Raw genomic sequence first — 19,315 nt, 5'->3', positions numbered from 1 at the left:
TAAATGAGCTACATGGTATTAGGGCAAGTTTTCTAAACTTTTTATATGTTAAGAATCTCCTAAAAAATATTGTACCTTTGTTTCTTTTTATCAGTATAAAAATGGTACTAAATATTTTTTTTCAAGATAACAAGTCATTTTTATAATTATCAATTTGGCCTCACTTAATATAAATTTTGATCAATATAGCATATTTAATGACATAAATAAATAATATCACTTAATATTAGGAGTTTTATATCTTCGCATTTTACCTATAAAATAAAATAATAGAAACGACACATTCAAGAAAGATTACCAAATACCCCAGTTGAAAAATTCAAAAGATAATGTTTTTTAATTCCTTAATTTAAAAAGTCAAGATCACAAAGCATGACTACTCTCCCTCTCACACACCGAGTAAACCTAAAAATCCATGCTCTGTTTTAAACCCAAGGCCAAGGCGCCTCAAATGGGTGCCAGCTTCCATGAGCTGTAATGGCAGCACGAGCGCCGTCGGATGGCGGGGATCGGACGGCGGGGGAGGCGGTGACGCGGTGAACCAAGATTACAGCAATGGAGATATGAAGTACAGCGCGACATTACCGAGTCCGTAAATGGGGAAACTGAAAGGGTGTTTCGCGTTCGGAACGTGTTCCTCCAGAACTGCACTCAACAAACCCCTTCCATTTCTGATTTTCTTCTGATCCTCTTTCTTTCTTTTTTTTTTGCCTATAAATGTTTCTCTCTCTTTCTCTCACCAATTCGTCTTGTTCTCCGATCTACTTAGGTTCAATCCCATCTCCGTCTCGGTTCGGAGGTCATCGTCTGTTTCTGCCCTTCGCCGCTCTTTCTGGGTTTTTGAAGTTTGTGTTTGTAACCTGAAACCCAAATGGCATCGGTGAGTTAATTTCATCTGTTCTATTTAATCTTATACTCTCTGCAATCATGTTTCAATTTCAAAAATCTTAATGGGTTTTTGAAATTTTAGCCAGCGAGTTGGGTTCTGGATAAAATGTGCATTTTGATCGTGGGTTTTGAATGGTGATTATAGGTTTTTCTTGGGAGTTTGAGTCATTGCTTATGCTAAATTATGAAAATTGCATATGAACCTGGCTGTTTCTGAACATTGAGGATGATTTTGTTTCTGGGTGTGGAGACTTAAGACTGACAGAAGTGTTAAATTTTGAAAAATCTTCGCGGCCTTCCATACGTTTTAGCCTGGGAGTTGTGTTGGTTTCTGAAGCATGCATTTTGGCTCATGGGTTTTTGGTGATCATGAGCTTTTCTTTAAGGAGTTTTGAGTCATTACTCGTGCTAAACTATCAAAAAAAAAAAAAAAAAATGCATAAAAATATGGTTGTTTCTGAAAATTGAGGATGATTTTGTTTCTGGGTGTTGTGACTTAGACTGACAGAATTGTTAAATTTTGAAGAGTGTTCGTGTCTTTTTGTACATTTTAGCCAGGGAGATGTGTTGGTTCCTGAAGGCATGCATTTTGCCTCATGGTTTTTTGGTGATCATGGGGTTTTTCTTAAAGGAGTTTTGAGCCATAACTTGTGCTAAATTATCAAAATGTGCATATGAAAACATGGTTACAATTGAACATTGGGGATGATTTTGTTTCTGGGTGTCGAGAGAGACTGATTAAACCGTTAAACTTTGGAAAACAAATGCAGCAGGACAGGGGGCGAGCACTTCCAAAATTTGGGGAATGGGATGTGAATGACCCAGCATCAGCAGAAGGATTCACTGTCATATTTAACAAGGCAAGGGATGAGAAGAAGAGCAGCACCGATTCTTCTGCTTCGCAGCTCAGATATGACAACAATTACAGTAATCAAGATGAGAAATACAAGTACCCTTCTAAGGTATTGTCTTCTTCCTTCTCTGATTCATGATTCAGATTCTTTTCTTTTCCCTTCATTTATTTTGTTTTGGTTTAGAAATTGCGAAATCAACATTAAAAAGTAAATATGCATTTTGGGTTTTGTGCAGAGGAGATGGTTTTGCTGTGCTTAGATTGCATTAGCCGTGGAGGCCAACCCTGAGATTGTGAGAACTACCACAGGCTGAAGCGAATTGGTGCAGTGTTTGATAATTTTCCTCTCCTGAGAATTCTGTGTTAGTGTGTTCCGCTGCAGGTTAATGGGTGGAAACTCTCTTCGCTGGCTGCTACTCAATTTTTACTTCATTTATTTTTCTTTCTTTTCAGTTTTCTCCCAAATTCCTTTCATCACTTTCCCTTTTTGTTTGCTGGGTAAGCACTAGTTTCTTGTTTCATCACATCATCTTTTTACTGAGATTTTCAGTATGTAGTAATTTATGTTTTTTTTTTTTTTTTTTAATTTCTTTTTTGGGATTTGCAATATGTAATCAGTGGGTAGAATCAATTGATTAAGAAATGAAATTCTTCCCCATTTTGTATTCATTTTCATGCAATGTTTATGACTTTAGATTCCTGTAATTTGCTTGCTCTTTGCTCTTTGAAGCAACCATTTTTTTTTTTTTTTCGTTTCCAACTAATCCCTTTCCCTTTTCCCAGTTGCTTGTTAAATACTATAAAAATAAAAATTATAAATGAAAACTAATTGCCAAAAATTGGAATTAAAAAATTAAAAATCAACAACTTGTTTAATTAGTAATTTTAAAATTTAAATAAATTAAAATTTTAATTGAATAAATGCTCATTTTTGTTCTTAAATCAAATAACAATAATTAAATTATCGTGCAGACTTGCATACTCATCATTTCATCCATAGAAAACTTAAGAAAAAAATTTTCCTTGAACTATGGCACTTTTTTTTTTCTTGCACCAATGAAATTGGGGAATGCGAAAAAGAAAAAAAAAAAAAAAAAAATCCCCTGGATTGGATGGAATGAGGTTGTACACTGGTTTTCTACTTTAAAAATATTTAAAAACATCCTATTGGGTTGAATTTTAACTTGTATGGACTTTAAAGTAGATCAATAATATTTTATACTACGTTTTGTCTAAATGCACAAACATAAATTTAAGTTCCAAATTCTATGCTACTCCTAAATGTAAGGTAAATATTATTTGAAGCTATCTCCTCATCTGTATTTTGAACATGACATGAGTATTGTATTTATGTAATATTAAATTAAACTTGACATAACTTTGTTTTTATATAATTTTTTTTTTGACAAAACAATAAAATACTATTAGATGAAAAGAAAAAGTCAAGTATAATTTTAAGCTTTTAATATGAATCAACATAACCGACTTATGAAGTCACAATTTTGTTACAGTATCAAAAATTAAGGTAATAGTCTCTTATTTTAAATTAAAGTGATCTATAATAATTAAGAAAACATCACATCTCATCTTTACATTATTAATCTACAAAAGTCAAATTAACTCCTTTTAAATCAAAATCAACCATTCAAAATAATAGTAATAATAGATTAGCTAGCTTGGTAGATAAATGATGTTACACGCTTTGATAAGAAAAAACCATGTCCAATTATTCATACAAGTTACTAGTATTTAGAATCACAATAAAAAGTTGTTCAGAAAATCATGACTTAAAATAGTACTTTTGAAAAAAAAATTTAAAAAATTATTTGTTATTTGTTAATTAGTAAATTTATTTTGGATAAAAAGACATTGACATCTCATGAAATTTGATAAAAAGATACTGGCCTTTCTTAAAGATCTTTTTAAAATTTAATAAAAAAAAACTACAAACATCCTCCTAGATTTTATAAAAAAATATTTAATTTTTTTTTTAAAAAAAAAGTTTTAATTTTTTGACAAATTTGAAGGGTGATTTGTTGCATTTTTAAAACTTCAAAAGAGTAAATGAGGTTTTTAAAATTTTAGGAAAGATCTCTCTATCTTCCTACCAAAACTGAAGAAACTTTTTTCTCTTTTTATTTTTATTGTAAAGTTAAAAGGAGGATATTAGAAAAATAACGAGAGAGATTTAAAAATTGTACCTTTTTTTTTTTTTTTTTCAAAATCAGCATCTAAAATGAGTTTTGATTTTCAAGAAAAATATCATAACAAGTTTCTTTGAGTTGTTAGAATTGATATTTCTGTCAAAGGAATTGCATGAAAATTGTTTGCTTTTGGGGGATGAATGAAATTTCTCGAATCGGGTTGGCATCCGCATATCCTAGAAATTTGCGAATTGCCCTCGTTGGTCAAACAGATCAGGCGGCGGGTGTGGACTGTTCTACTGACAGAATCCTTCTGTGGACCGTAACCACGGATTACAAAGATCAATTGACGCTCTGGTTAGGTAGATTGGGACCAAGGCTGCAAATGCAATGGCCAGTTGTGCCGTGGAAGGAGGCTGCCCCAGCGATTACATAGCCATTGTCATATCCCTCCTGTCCTTCATATTGTAAGTTTATCGTTTTTCCATGTCCTATTTTCTCTGTGATAATCAACTTCTATCATTACATTTCATAGATCGAAGTGGGTCTCGCTGGTTAGCTCATTCTGCGCTGCCAATTCAGTAGTTTTGCTGTTTTAATGCGCTATTCTTTGTCACTGAATTAGATCGGTGATGGGTTTTCTTGCTCTCGTGGTGTAGCGCTTCATTGGGACTTGGGTTGTTTTAGGCGCGATTTCGCGGTTATGGAACAGTGCTTTACTGAGATGGGTTTGAATTGTGTGTGGTGAACTTTTCGCATAGATATTTGTTTCGATTCTGCTCGATACCTGCTCGATGCAATTTCTTAGTGAAGTACAGTGTAAACTGGGGATTGGATTCTCCCTCTGGGATTGTCAACTATTTAATGGGGGCAATCTTGTGTTCAACCGTTTATGTTTCCACACCTACGAGCGCTTGTCATGTCCATTTTCTCTTTTGTTCGCCATATTATGCCACAGTTTAGTAATGAAGTTTGGGCAACAACGGAAATCCCATGAATTGCGTCTTTGTATTGAGTTATATAATATGTATGCCAAGAAAAGAGCAGGGTTTACTACATGGTATGCAATGAGCGTGATTCACTATTTTTCCGTGGCCAAAGCTAGAATTGCCTTTCTTTCAAAATGTTTAGAGGACCTGAGTTCAGTATCTTACTTGGTATCTGAATGAGATGATGGGAGGATGTCAAAGTTTTAGTTTGTTCCTCAAGGGAATGGCTTCTTAAGTCTTATGCACTTTTTAACAAAATTCAGTGAAGTCTATCCAAGTTGGAGTTGGCTGTGGGACCATAAGAATTGCTTTTTGTAGAATTTGTGATAGGGCATGGACTGGAGTATTTTAAAAATGGATAACTGCAAGGAAACTCGATCTTGTGTTTACCTAATTTATGCCTGTTTAGCTCCAGGAGGTTAAAAATGGCAATTACGTCATGATCAGATCAGAGGGAGAATGATACTATGCTGGGAAAACTTTAAGATGAGTAAGACAGTCCAGTTTATTTAGGACAACATTTTTTAGGTAGCTGACAGCCAACGTAAAATTTGTCAGATCATTATGATATGAATCCTTACCGAATATTTGCTGGGGTGTCCCCTACGAGTGACGTGTTGCACTTGAACCACCCGGGTGTAGCGAAAAGTGGGCGAGGGTGGGCTAGGTCGTCGCCCCGAAGCGACGCGCCGTGTCGGCGCCTGGGTACGATGTCAAATATGCGAGGGTTCCTGTATCATTCTGGACGTGGGCAGGTAAAGACGTTAGTTCAAGAAATTAGGATTAGATTAGCAACTTGGAATATAGGGACACTTACGGGTAAAAGTATGGAAATTGTGGATACAATGATTAGAAGAAGAATTAATATAATTTGCCTTCAAGAAACTAAGTGGGTGGGGGAGAAAGCTAGAGAAATCGATAAATCAGGTTTTAAACTTTGGTACACTGGAAAAGAAAAACATAAGAATGGAGTAGGCATTATTATAGACAAAAACTTAAAAGATAGTGTTGTGGATGTAATTAGAGTAAGGGATGGAATTATAAAAATCAAAATGGTATTAGGACAAGAGATAATAAATATCATTAGTGCTTATGCTCCTCAAGTTGGCTTAGCAGAAAATCTTAAGAGACAATTTTGGAAAGATATGGATAGTATTATACAAGGCATACCAGGGACTGAGAAAATATTTATAGGAGGAGATCTGAATGGACACGTTGGAAGAGATAATAAAAATTATGAAAGGATACATAGAGGATATGGATATGAAGACAAAAATGAGTCTGGGGAGATGATCTTAGACTTTGCTATTTCATGTGATTTTAGTATAATGAATACTTGCTTTAAGAAGAGAGAAGAACACTTAATAACCTTTAAAAGTGGACAAAATAGAAGTCAAATAGATTTTTTTTTAATTAGGAGGGTAGATCGTGTATCATGCAAGGATTGTAAAGTTATTCCAGGTGAAAGTCTAACCACACAATATAGAGTCTTAGTGTTAGATATATGCATTAAAAAATGGAAGAAAAAGGATAAAATAAACCAGTGTAGGAGAACTAGATCGTGGAACCTAAAAGGAGAAAATATAATAAAATTTAAAGATAAAATGATCAAAGATGGGGATTGGACCTTAGAGGATGGGATAGATTCAAATACTCTTTGGAATAGATTAGTTAGCTCTATTAAAAAGATAGCAAAAGAGATTCTAGGCGAATCAAGGGGAAGATTCTCAAATAGCAAAGAAAGTTGGTGGTGGGATAAAGATGTACAAAAAATCATAAAGACAAAAAAAATTTGGTATAAAACGTGGCAAAAATGTAGAAACAGCGATAACTTTGAAAAATATAAGGAGGCAAGAAAAGATGCAAAAAGGGCCGTTAGTGAAGCTAAATATAGATCATTTAATAGTTTGTATGATAGATTAGGTACAAAAGAAGGGGAAAGAGATATATTTAAACTTGCTAAAGCTAGAGAAAGGAAGAACAAGGACTTAGGAAATGTAAAATGTATGAAAAGTGAGGATGATATTGTCTTGGTTAAGGACGAAGATATTAAAGAAAGATGGCAAAGTTACTTTAGTAAGTTGTTTAACGAAAACCAAATAGAAGGCTTAAACTTAGAATTATCAAATGAGGAAAAGACTAAAACTATAAGATTTATTCGCAAAATTAGAGTTAACGAAGTTAAGTTTGCACTAAAAAAGATGAAAAATGGGAAAGCTATGGGACCAGATAACATCCCAATTGAAGTTTGGAAATGCTTGGGTGATAACGGAATTATATGGTTAACTAATTTATTTAATACAATTGTAAAAACTAAGAAAATGCCAGATGAATAGAGGAAAAGTACTTTAATACCTATATACAAAAATAAAGGAGATATTCAAAATTGTAATAACTATCGTGGAATTAAACTTATGAGTCATACGATGAAACTATGGGAAAGAGTAGTTGAACAAAGATTAAGGTTAGAAACGAAGATCTCAGAAAATCAATTTGGTTTTATGCCTGGGAGATCTACCACAGAAGCTATTTATCTTTTAAGAAGATTAATGGAAAAGTTTAGGGAAAAGAAGAGGGACTTGCATATGATATTTATTGACCTTGAGAAAGCATATGATAGGATACCTAGGGAAGTTCTATGGTGGGTTTTAGAAAAAAAGGGTGTATGTTGTAGGTATACCGATGTCATTAAGGATATGTACGATGAAGTAATGACTAGTGTAAAGACTATAGATGGAGAAACTAGAGAATTTCCAATTACCATAGGTGTACATCAAGGATCTGCTTTGAGTCCTTATCTTTTTGCTTTAGTGATGGACCAATTGACTAAGAGTATTCAAAAGGAGGTTCCATGGTGTATGTTGTTTGCAGATGATATTGTATTAATTGACGAAACTAGGGATGGAGTAGAGGCTGAGTTAGAATTATGGAGAGAAGTTTTGGAATCTAGAGGCTTTAAGATAAGTAGAAATAAAACAGAATATATGAAATGTAATTTTAGTAATGATAGGAGGAATATTGGAGACAAAGTTAAACTTGATAATGAAGAAATAAATAGCACTTGTAGATTTCGATACCTTGGATCTATTATGCAAGCTGAAGGAGAAATTGAAGATGATGTAATGCATAGAGTTAAAGCAGGTTGGGTAAAATGGAGAAGTTCTGCAAGTGTTCTATGTGATCGTAGAATACCCTTAAAATTGAAAGGGAAGTTTTATAGGATAGCTATAAGACCAGCTATGCTATATGGATCAGAATGTTGGGCGACGAAGAAACATAATATCCAAAAAGTAAAAGTTGCCGAGATGAGGATGCTTAGATGGATGAGTGGTATAACATTGAAAGATAAATTAAGGAATGAACATATTCGTGGTAAGTTAGGTGTAGCTCCTATAGAAGATAAGATAAGGGAAGGACGACTCAAATGGTATGGACACTTGCAACGTAGGCCTTATAGTGCACCTGTGAGGAAGAGTGACTTAGTTACTGTGGGGGGCAGTAGAAGGGGTAGGGGTAGACCTAAAATAACTTGGGAGGAGATAGTGAGTAAGGATTTAATATCTTTGAATCTATCAAAAGAAATGGTCCATGATCGCATAAATTGGCGGAAAAGGATTCATATAGCCGACCCCACTTAGTGGGACTAAGGCTTGGTTTTGTTGTTGTTGTTGTTGCTGGGTGTCCATGTCTGTTTTACGATCTATGACTAATCTCACGCCCCGTGATACTGGCCCCACAGCACCACGAGGATGTAAATTCAGGAGCCCAGGGGAAGACTCGAACCCGGGAGGCGCAAAGGCTAACCTCGTGAGAGACACTCCCAGAGGACGAGCTTACCACCTGAACCACGCCCTGGGGGCTAAAACTTTTGAGTGATTATCTTATTGCTTATTCTTTATCCTATTGGAGAGTGCTGGACTGAACTGCATTGGGTTTCAGCTTGCCTGCCACATTGTCTCCTATTTTAGAGCTTTCTCAGAAACATTGTAAACAATGCACACTGTGCCATTCTTAAAAGGATGCTGCAATTCCTTTGGAAAAGAATCCTTCATTTTTTAAAACCCATTTCCGTGAATTTCAAAGAAGGATTGATAAATTGACAAACTTAAACCGGCAATTAATGAAAGTTATTGATTTATTCAAAGGTTAGATAACTGTGTCAGGCATCTGAATTGTGTTCTTTTTTTTCTCTGATGCATTAGGGATCAAATGAAGTAATCCAAAAGATATATGGAGTAAAAAGTTTTTGAGAATAGTCTTTATCAGCCAGAGAAATGTTCTCGATGTATCTAGAACCCAAAAACATTTTGTACATGTTGAAAGTAATTGTATAATTTATAAATTGATGTTATTATTTTTACAAATTTTGGCTGGGCATTCCATATATGATTATATGAAGCCAGTAAAGATCTAATCATTTAGCCTTGATTTATGATCGTGGAGTCAAATGTAAAAAAGAAACAGTGGAAATTTTTATTTTGAAGTTTTCTCTATTGTATGTAATTTAGAATTATGATTTTATGACAATACCTTGTGACTTGTTTTCTTTCAATATGCCTCTGCAGAGTGGTTTCTTTCGTTTTCTGTTTGACAAAAGAAGTTATTTTCCGAGAAAAGGACTTTCTTTTGTTCCTTTTAATTCATTGACATCTTTGGTTCAGGCTTCTCTCACGAGCAACTTTACCCTTTCTGGTTCGCAAAGTCCCTTGTCCGAAAGGCAGTCGCTTTTGGGTTCCAGCAATTCAAGTTTTTGCGAGCTTCAACCTTCTGTTATCAATTGTCGTAAGTCTCCATAGTTTTTCATGGCATGTCCTACCTTATTATGTTTATGTATTAATTCACCAAAAATTGTGGTACAAGTTTCTTAGGAATGGGTATTGCATCATTATTTTCCCATAAATTGCAGATGTATCTCAAGTTTCTGAAGTTTGAAAAGAGGCATTGGTGGCAATCTTGCTATGTTTGGGCAGGTTTTATACTTCTTTGTTTTTGTTAAAAAAGAAAAGAAGTTGAACCTTTTTCATTAACTCTTCAGTAAGCTGTTTAGAACATGTTTGTCAATATATTGTGCCAAGAATCTAATGTTCTATTATCATTTGCTTCCAGTCTGGATTGAAGGTCCCTTTGGATTTGGTTTGCTGCTAAGCTGTCGCATTGCTCAGGCCTTCAAACTTTATTACATATTTGTTAAGTAAGTCAACATGTTAATATCTTGAGACTTCAAAATTAGATTTTACTTTATACTTGGAACCCTGCTGTTGTCCAACCCTTCTACCCCCCCCCCCCCCACATGGGGTCGTGGTCCAAGTTATTTTAGGTATACCCATTGCCGTCTTATTGCCCATACAACAGCTAAATTAGCCTTGTTTCTTGAGCATTAATTGATCTATGCTTCCAAACCATCGGAGCCACCATTCCCTTGTCTGGTTCAAGTGCTACGCCTAGCTTATTGCATATGTGTTAATTTCTTAATATATCTTTTAGAGTTATGCTGCTCATTCGTCTTAGCATTCTCATTTTTGCAACATTTAGATTTTAAATTTATTGCTTCTTAATTGCCCAACAGTTAATCCATATAGCATAGTTGCCTGTCAAACCTCGACCTAGTGGTCCCACTTAAATAGGTTAGGATGGACCACTAGAAAAATCTAAATTTCAAACCTATGATGGATATTGGTAATCCGAGGACATGCTCAATGAAGATGTAATGAGAGAATTCCAAATGTAATAGTTTTAGAGTGCAGTTCAAAGATTAATAAAGATTCAAGCTAATGTAATTACAGAAATAACAATTTTCCAAAAATGACGTAGATCTTGTCAATTTTCATACTAACATTTAGTTTCAAAGAGATAACCATTGTCAAATAATATCAAATATTGTTTAATATAAATTTGATGAACAATTTTTGGATTTACAAAACAACAACAACAACAAAATCAAGCCTTAGTCCCATTAGGTGGGGTCGGCTATATGAATCCTTTTCCGTCAATTTATGCGATTATCGACCATTTCTTTTGATAGATTCAAGGATATTAAATCCTTACTCACTATCTCCTACAAAGTTATTTTAGGTCTATCCCTACCCCTTCTACTTCTCTCCACAGTAACTAAGTCACTCTTCCTCACAGGTGCACTATGTGGTCTACGTTGCAAGTGTCCAAACCCTCTGAGTTGCCCCTCCCTTATCTTATCTTCTATAGGAGTTACACCTAACTTACCACGAATATGTTCATTCCTTAATTTATCTTTCAATATTATACCACTCATCCATCTAAGCATTCTCATCTCGGCAACTTTTACTTTTTGGATATTATGTTTTTTCGTCGCCTAACCTTCCGATCCATATAACATAACTGGTCTTATAGCTGTCTTATAAAACTTCCGTTTCAATTTTAAGGGTATTCTACAATCACACAGCACACTTGATGCACTTCTCCATTTTACCCAACCTGCTTTAACTCTATGCATTACATCATCCTCAATTTCTCCTTCAGCGTGCATAATAGATCCAGGGTATGGAAATCTACAAGTGTTATTTATTTTTTCATCATCAAGTTTAACTTTGTTTCCAATGTTTATCCTATCATTACTAAAATTACATTTCATATATTCTGTCTTATTTCTACTTATCCTAAAGCCTCTAGATTCCAAAGTTTTTCTTCATAATTCTAACTCAGCCTCTACTTCGTCCCTAGTTTCGTCAATTAATACAATATCATCTGCAAACAACATACACCATGGAACCTCTTTTTGAATACTCTTAGTCAATTGGTCCATCACTAAAGCAAAAAGATAAGGACTCAAAGCAGATCCTTGATGTACACCTATGGTGATTGGAAAATCTCTAGTTTCTCCATCTATATAGTCCTTACACTAGTCATTGCTCCATCGTACATATCCCTAATGACATCAATATACCTACTACATACACCCTTTTTTTTCTAGAACCCACCATAGAACTTCCATAGGTATCCTATCATATGCTTTCTCAAGGTCAATTAATATCATATGCAAGTTTCTCTTCTTTTCCCTAAACTTTTCCATTAATCTTCTTAAAAGATAAATAGCTTTTGTGGTAGATCTCCCAAGCATAAAACCAAATTGATTTTTTGAGACTTTCGTTTCTAACCTCAATCTTTGTTCAACTGCCCTTTCCCATAATTTCATCGTATGACTCGTAAGTTTAATTCCACGATAGTTATTACAATTTTAAATATCTCCTTTATTTTTGTATATAGGTATTAAAGTGTTTTTCCTCCATTCATCTGACATTTTCTTAGTTTTTACTATTGTATTAAATAGATTAGTTAACCATATAATTCCGTTATCACCTAAGCATTTCCAAACTTCAATTGGGATGTTGTCTGGTCCCATAGCTTTCCCATTTTTCATCTTTTTTAGTGCAAACTTAACTTTGTTAACTCTAATTTTACGAATAAATCTCATATTTTTAGTCTTTTCCTCATTTGACAATTCTAAGTTTAAGCCTTCTATTTGGTTTTCATTAAACAACTTACTAAAGTAACTTCGCCATCTTTTTTTAATGTCTTCGTCCTTAACCAAGACAATATCATCCTCATTTTTTATACTTTTTACATTTCCTAAGTTCTTACTCTTCCTTTCTCTAGCTTTAGCAAGTTTAAATATATATTTTTTCCCTTCTTTTGTACCTAAACTATCATACGAACTATTAAATGATCTATATTTAGTTTCACTAACGGTCTTTTTTGCATTTTTCCTTGCCTCCTTATATTTTTCAAAGTTATCTCCGTTTCTACATTTTTGCCACGTTTTATACCAAATTTTTTTTATCTTTATGATTTTTTGTACATCTTTATCCCACCACCAACTCTCTTTGCTATTCGAGAATCTTCCCCTTGATTCACCTAAAATCTCTTTTGCTATCTTTTTAATAGAGCTAGCTAGTATATTCCAAAGAGTATTTGTATCTATCCCATCCTCTATGGTCCAATCCCCATCTTTGATCATTTTATCTTTAAATTTTATTATAATTTCTCCTTTTAGGTTCCACCATCTAGTTCTCTTACACCGGTTTATTTTATTCTTTTTTTTTTTCATTTTTTAATACATATATCTAACACTAAAACTCTATGTTGTGTGATTAGGCTTTCACTTGGAATAACTTTACAATCCTTGCATGATAAACGATCTACCCTCCTAGTTAAAAAAAATCTATTTGACTTCTATTTTGTCCACTTTTAAAGGTTATTAAGTGTTCTTCTCTCTTCTTAAAGCAAGTATTCATTATACTAAAATCATATGACATAGCGAAGTCTAAGATCATCTCTCCGGACTAATTTTTGTCTCCATATCCATATTCTCAATGTATCCTCTCATAATTTTTATTATCTCTTCTAACATATCCATTCAGATCTCCTCCTATAAATATTCTATCAGTCCCTAGTATGCCTTGTATAATACTATCCATATCTTCCCAAAATTGTCTCTTAAGATGTTCTGCTAAGCCGACTTGAGGAGCATAAGCACTAATGATATTTATTATCTTTTGTCCTAATACCATCTTGATTTTTATAATTTTATTTCATACTTTAGTTACATCCACAACACTATCTTTTAAGTTTTTGTCTATAATAATGTCTACTTCATTCTTATGTTTTTCTTTTCCAGTGTACCAAAGTTTAAATCCTGATTTATCAATTTCTCTAGCTTTCTCCCCAACTCACTTAGTTTCTTGAAGGCAATTTAAATTAATTCTTCTTCTGATCATTGTATCCACAATTTCCATGCTTTTATCCGTAAGTATCCCTATATTCCAAGTTGCTAATCTAATCCTAGTTTCTTGAATTAATGTCTTTACCTGCCCACGTCCAGAATGATGCAGGAACCCTCGCATATTTGACATCGTACCCGGGCGCCAACATGGCGTGTCACTTCGGGGCAATGACCTAGCCTACCCTCGCACACTTTTTGCTACACCTGGGTGGTTCAAGTGCAACGCGTCGCTTGTAGGGGACGCCCCAGCGAACATTTGGTAAGGATTCATATCATAGTGATCTAACAAATTTTTACGCTGGTTGTCAGCTACCTAATGCAACCCTTCCCCTTTACACGGGCTTGGGACCGGCTGTGTGTGAAAAAATTAGGACATGAAGTGCATCATTGGTGGAGTTTGGATTTACAAAACATAGGAATTTCAAAAAGGTAACTATTATCCACTCACAGTAGGAGACAGAGAATCAAAGTTGTCGGGTACTGCTTGCCCTAGGGTCCTAAAGAAAAGAACTACCCGCACCTAAGGATAAGCAACAAGAAAGTGTGTATCAAGACAACTTGTGTAGGTGTATGCATGCTAAGGATGAATGTCTTTACAGCTACTAATATTATGCCATAATTCAGAAGTATTTTCTAAAGTCTTTATTATTTAAATATAAATTTTATCTTGTTCTACACTAGGCTTAAACCATAAAAATTCTCACTTTAAGTTATAAGATGGTTCAAGTTACCAATATTGAAGTCCTAAGTCAAATCTTGAAATTCAAGTAATTCTTGAAAATCACTCAATTTATGTAAAATAAAAATTTTGAGATAAAACAAAGGTCACTTAATAGATGTAAAAGTCCGACATTTAATACTTCTAATATTAGGCTATTAACCTCTCCACATCACTAAAATAGAAAATATATCAAATTATAGGAAAAACATATGTCATTGTTATGCTTATAATTTGCACAAAAAAACTCTTGTTTATAACCAAAAATCAATAAAATATTCTATGCAAATTAAATATGGTATTTTTAATTATCAAGGTACTTAATACAATAATTCTAGTAAAAATTTCATTATGTGATTCTAACTTACCAAGAATTAACAAATATAACTTTTTCCCTTTATTTTTTGTACTATTACATTAGATTAGTGTAATTGGAACAAGGCAACTAATTTTCTAATAAATGATTAAAAGAACCACATTAATCACTAAAATACAAAACAAAAGAAATTTTATAAAAGTAAAAATCTTTCATACCATATTTGTCAAGTGTAGGAAGTTTCTAGGGTTTACTCCTCCAAACTAGTAATTAGAGGGTAGAAAAGAAAATAGTAAAAGTGTATTCAAAATCAAGGATATCAAAAGCTTTAGGGAGACTTAATTTGTTGCACGAAAATTGCCAAAGTGCGAGGAGGGATGGGGATTTGCAAGTGAGGCTTGACAAAAGAAAGAAGACCAATGGATGAAGAAAGAAAGGAAAGTAGGAAACAAGTGAGAAAAGGAGAATTGGTGCCCCCGGGGGGGGGGGGTTTGAGGGAGTATATGGATGTTGACATGGAGAAAGGACTATCACTCTTTTTGTTTTTCTTCTGTAAGCCCCCCGATAATTTGTATTTTTGAATTAGTTCAATCACTTAAATTTCCATTAAGCTTTACTCCCAAAGTTAATAAAATTATATAACCTCAATTAATATTTTATCTTATTACTATTGTTAGTACATGATAACGGTCGATTACAATATATTTAAGGTCTAATTTAATATTAATATTCATTTCCATTAACCTTACAAATTGTGGTACATGTTTCGGATTTTCAACCAACTTATTAGACCTTGTTTTTTCTTTTTCTTTTTTTTCCTTTCATAATTATTCAAAATTATATTTCTAAAAATTAATCATTAATTAGCTAGTGTTAGGATACATTATTAGTAATAATAATAATAATAAGTTGTCGAAAATTGAAAAGAGTTATATATTGATCTGAACATTACATGTGAATATATACAACAATCCTAGCATTCCTACAAAGTAAATTAATAAATCAAATCCCATTATTTATGGGACACCCTAACAGAATAGGAAACTTAGTTGTATAGGCCTAATTCTAAGGATACAATTTGCTATTAAAATAAAATCTTAAAATAGCTAACTAATTATACACGGTTTTCCCACACTTCCCCTCAAGCTGGTGAATAGGTATTCTCCATTCCCAACTTGGAAACAATAGTTTGGAAAACAGAGCTACTCAACCCTTTGGTAAGGACATCAGCAAGTTGACCATGTGTAGGCACATAAGGTGTACAAATCAATCCACTCTCCAACTTTTCTTTGATGAAGTGTCTATCAACTTCAATGTGCTTCATTCGGTCATGTTGTACTGGGTTATGAGCTATGCTGATTGCAGATTTATTGTCACAATAAAGTCTCATAGGGTCATCCCACTTAATCTTCAAATCTTCAAGGATGATCTTTAGCCAAAGTAGTTCACACACACCTTGAGCCTTTGCCCGGAATTCAGCCTCTGCACTCGACCGAGCTACCACACTTTGTTTTTTACTTCTCCATGTCACAAGATTCCCACCGAGAAAGGTGCAATATCCCGAGGTTGATTTTCTATCAACAATTGATCCAGCATAATCAACATCAATGTATGCCTCAAGTACCAATCCTCCATTTCTTTTGAACATGATACCTTTCCCTGGTGTTCCCTTGAGATACTGTAGTACTCTATGGGCTGCTTGTAAATGAACTTCCTTCGAGCTATGCATAAACTGACTAATCACACTCACTGCATATGCTATATTTGGTCATGTGTGAGACAAATAAATGGGTCTTCCTACCAGGCGTTAATACATTTCTCTATCTACTGCGACATCCTCCTCAACCTTTCCAAGTTTAAGATTAGAATCCGTGGGAGTACTTGCTGGTTTGCATGCTGTCTTGCCAGTTTCCTTGAGAAGATCTATGACATACTTTTGTTGAGAGATAAAAATTCCCTGCCTAGAGTGAGCAACCTCAATCCCGAGAAAATACTTCAGTCTCCCTAACACTTTAATCTCAAACTCTTTAGCCAAATATTGACTTAAGACATGTTTCTCCTTAGCATCATCTCCTGTCATTATTATGCCATCAACATGCACTAGAAGGACTGTAACTCCCCTTGAAGGAGAGTGTTTAATGAACAATGTGTGATCCTCTTGACTTTATTTGTATCCCATAGCCAACATAACTCTTGCAAATCTCCCAAACCATGCTCGTGGTGATTGCTTAAGGCCATACAGTGCCTTTTTCAATTTACACACAGTGTGAGCAGCCACATTCTTCCCATATCCCGGTGGAACTTGCATATAAATCTCTTCCTCTAGTTCCCCATGTAAGAAAGCATTCTTGACATCAAATTGTTGCAACTCCCAACCATAATTAGCTGCTAGTGATAATAATACTCTAACCGTGTTCATCTTTGCAATAGGAGCAAAGGTCTCTAAATGATCAATCCCATAGGTTTGAGTATACCCCTTGGCTACCAACCACGCCTTGTATCTCTTAATCGACCCATCTGCCCTATACTTCACCGTATATACCCACTTACAGCCCACCAGTTTCTTTCCTTCTGGTAACTTCACCAACTCCCAAGTTTTGTTCTTTTCCAACGCCTCCGTCTCCACATTCATAGCTTGTCTCCATTTTCCATTGGACAAAGCCTCAGATAATGTGGTAGGAATGGTGATGGTATTTAGGCTTACAAGAAAGGCTCTATGGGATGGTGAAGAATTCTTAAACGACAAAAAATGTGCAAGAGGGTACAATGGTTGCTTTGTGCATTTTCGAGTTCCTTTCCTAATGGCAACTGGAAGGTCCTGGTCATCATTATCAACATGAAATTCAATTTCATCTTGCAATGGATGGTTAACAATTGTTACCTCATTCAAACGATCTGAGTTGGACTCTTGGACCTGCATTGGTTCAAGAACAACCATCTTCCTTCTTGTGAACACCTTGCCAAATATGGTATTTCTAGGAGCAGAATCGGTCTTTTCTTTGGGTTCATTTGGTGTTTTAGGCACAGGTTCAGAAGAACTCTCATGTACATGGTTGGAACAAGATGAACAAAGAGGTACAGGTATAGGGTTCGAGGTTTTAGGCATAGGAATTGATGGCAAATCAAGCAAAAAATCTTCCTTATCTTCCCTAGTTGAATTCTTCCCCCTAAAGATAAGGATTAGTGAAATAAGACTCTTGTTCATTGAACGTAACATCCACCGAGAAATAGAATTTCTTTGATGGAGGGTGGTAACACTTATATCCTTTTTGAGTTGAAGAATAGCCCACAAAGACACATTTTAGAGCCCTCGGATCTAATATTCCCCTGTTGTGACTATGAACATGGACAAATGACACACACCCAAAAATCATAAGAACAAGGTTGTTTGTAGTGGTTAGGTCTGGGTAGAATGTGGAAAGTATGTCCATAGGACTCTTGAAACCCAAGACTCTTGAAGGCAAACGATTTATCGGATGAGTGGTTGTCAGAATTGCTTCCCCCCCAAGAAAAGATGACTCATGTACTATTCCTTCTGTTTGAAAATATGGGGTAAGAATTTGATTGAAATAGTCCTTGGGCATTATCTGACCTAAACCTTTTGATATTGACCCCAAATTGGATTTTGATCATGGAATAGAAATTTGGGAACACAATACTAACATTAGACTTATGTTTAAGCAGGAAAATCCAGGTAACACGAGTGCAATCATCAATGAAAGAAACAAACCCTTTTGCCCCAAAAACATTAGAAATAGTAGATGGACCTCAAATATCACTGTGAATAAGATAGAAAGGAATTGAGCTTCTTTTGTAACTAATTGGAAAAGGTACACGCTTGTGTTTAGCAAGTTCACATAGCTCACAATGAAAGTTTTCAACATCTAAATCCTTAAACAAGGAAGGAAACATAACTTTAATAACCCTAAACGATGGATGTCCAAGTCGGCAATGATGAAGTAAAATTTTTTCTTTATTGGATAAAACAAACTCTAACATAAAGGAAGAAGATAATCTGTCCTTGGTCATGTGCAACAGACTTGGTGTTTCAAGATAGCAGAGGCTATTCCTTTCCCTAGCATGACCAATCATCTTCCCTGAATCCTTGTCCTGAAATATGCAATTACTACTGTCAAAAATCACATTACAACATAAATCTTGAGTGAGTTTATGTATAGAGACCAGATTTGTGGACAATTTAGGAACATGAAGGACATTTTTCAAAGTTACTAATGGTCTTATTTTCACATTCCCAAAACCAGCTATAGTGGTCAAGGATCCATCTGTTGTGGCTATTTTCCTACTGCTTGGGCATGGAGTATAGGTTGAAAAAATATTGGATAAATGGGTCATATGATCGGTTGCTCTTGAGTCCATGACCTAGGAGTTGGTAAAGGTTTTATCTGAGACATTTAATCCAATAGAAGATGGAAGCTCACCTAAATATGCCAAAGAACAAGTACCTGAACATCCTTCAAGTTTTCCAAGACTGTTGATAAGTGATCTCAGCCTCTCAATCTCTTCTTGGTTGAAACTACTCAGCTCCTGCGATGTCGATTCACCTTGTGGTCCTGCAGCAATGTGGACTTGTTTATTGTTCTGTGGTTGTCCTCCTTTTTTGCCCTATTCTTGGCTTGGAGGCTTTCCATGAA

The 19,315-nt window shown here is 34.7% G+C and overlaps 2 protein-coding genes across 4 annotated transcripts in view; both read left to right on the top strand.

The window, feature by feature from the left end:
• The first annotated feature begins 356 nt into the window (after positions 1-356).
• On the top strand, positions 357-2,410 carry LOC131144670 (protein NOI4-like). The gene is made up of 4 exons (XM_058093450.1): positions 357-588; positions 770-880; positions 1,659-1,850; positions 1,978-2,410. The coding sequence occupies exons 2-4, from the start codon at positions 872-874 to the stop codon at positions 1,999-2,001; spliced, it is 225 nt and encodes a 74-aa protein (XP_057949433.1). The 5' UTR covers positions 357-588; positions 770-871; the 3' UTR covers positions 2,002-2,410.
• Positions 2,411-3,870: 1,460 nt separating this feature from the next.
• LOC131144669 (regulator of G-protein signaling 1) overlaps positions 3,871-19,315 on the top strand; it is a 34,986-nt gene continuing 19,541 nt past the window's right edge. For 2 of the 3 annotated variants that reach the window (XR_009133868.1, XR_009133867.1), the window contains exons 1-4: positions 3,949-4,352; positions 9,536-9,656; positions 9,781-9,844; positions 9,981-10,065. Coding sequence is in view for 1 of the 3 variants with exons in the window: in XM_058093449.1 (XP_057949432.1) it covers positions 4,276-4,352; positions 9,536-9,656; positions 9,781-9,844; positions 9,981-10,065 (347 nt within the window). In the remaining 2 variants the exon portion in view is untranslated. Of the gene's footprint in view, positions 4,353-9,535; positions 9,657-9,780; positions 9,845-9,980; positions 10,066-19,315 lie in introns of all 3 variants that reach the window. The other variant, XM_058093449.1, reaches the window with a different exon arrangement.

The sequence above is a fragment of the Malania oleifera genome, chromosome 12, assembly GCF_029873635.1.
Source record: "Malania oleifera isolate guangnan ecotype guangnan chromosome 12, ASM2987363v1, whole genome shotgun sequence".
NCBI lineage: Eukaryota > Viridiplantae > Streptophyta > Magnoliopsida > Santalales > Ximeniaceae > Malania > Malania oleifera.
Note: the sequence above shows the minus strand (reverse complement) of the source record. Positions and strands in the feature narration are given on the sequence as shown.

Bases quoted from the DNA above. Each gene is read 5' to 3' on its own strand.
- LOC131144670 (XM_058093450.1), top strand. The intron at 1,851-1,977 runs GTATTGTCTTCT...GGTTTTGTGCAG, and splicing joins AATACAAGTACCCTTCTAAG to AGGAGATGGTTTTGCTGTGC.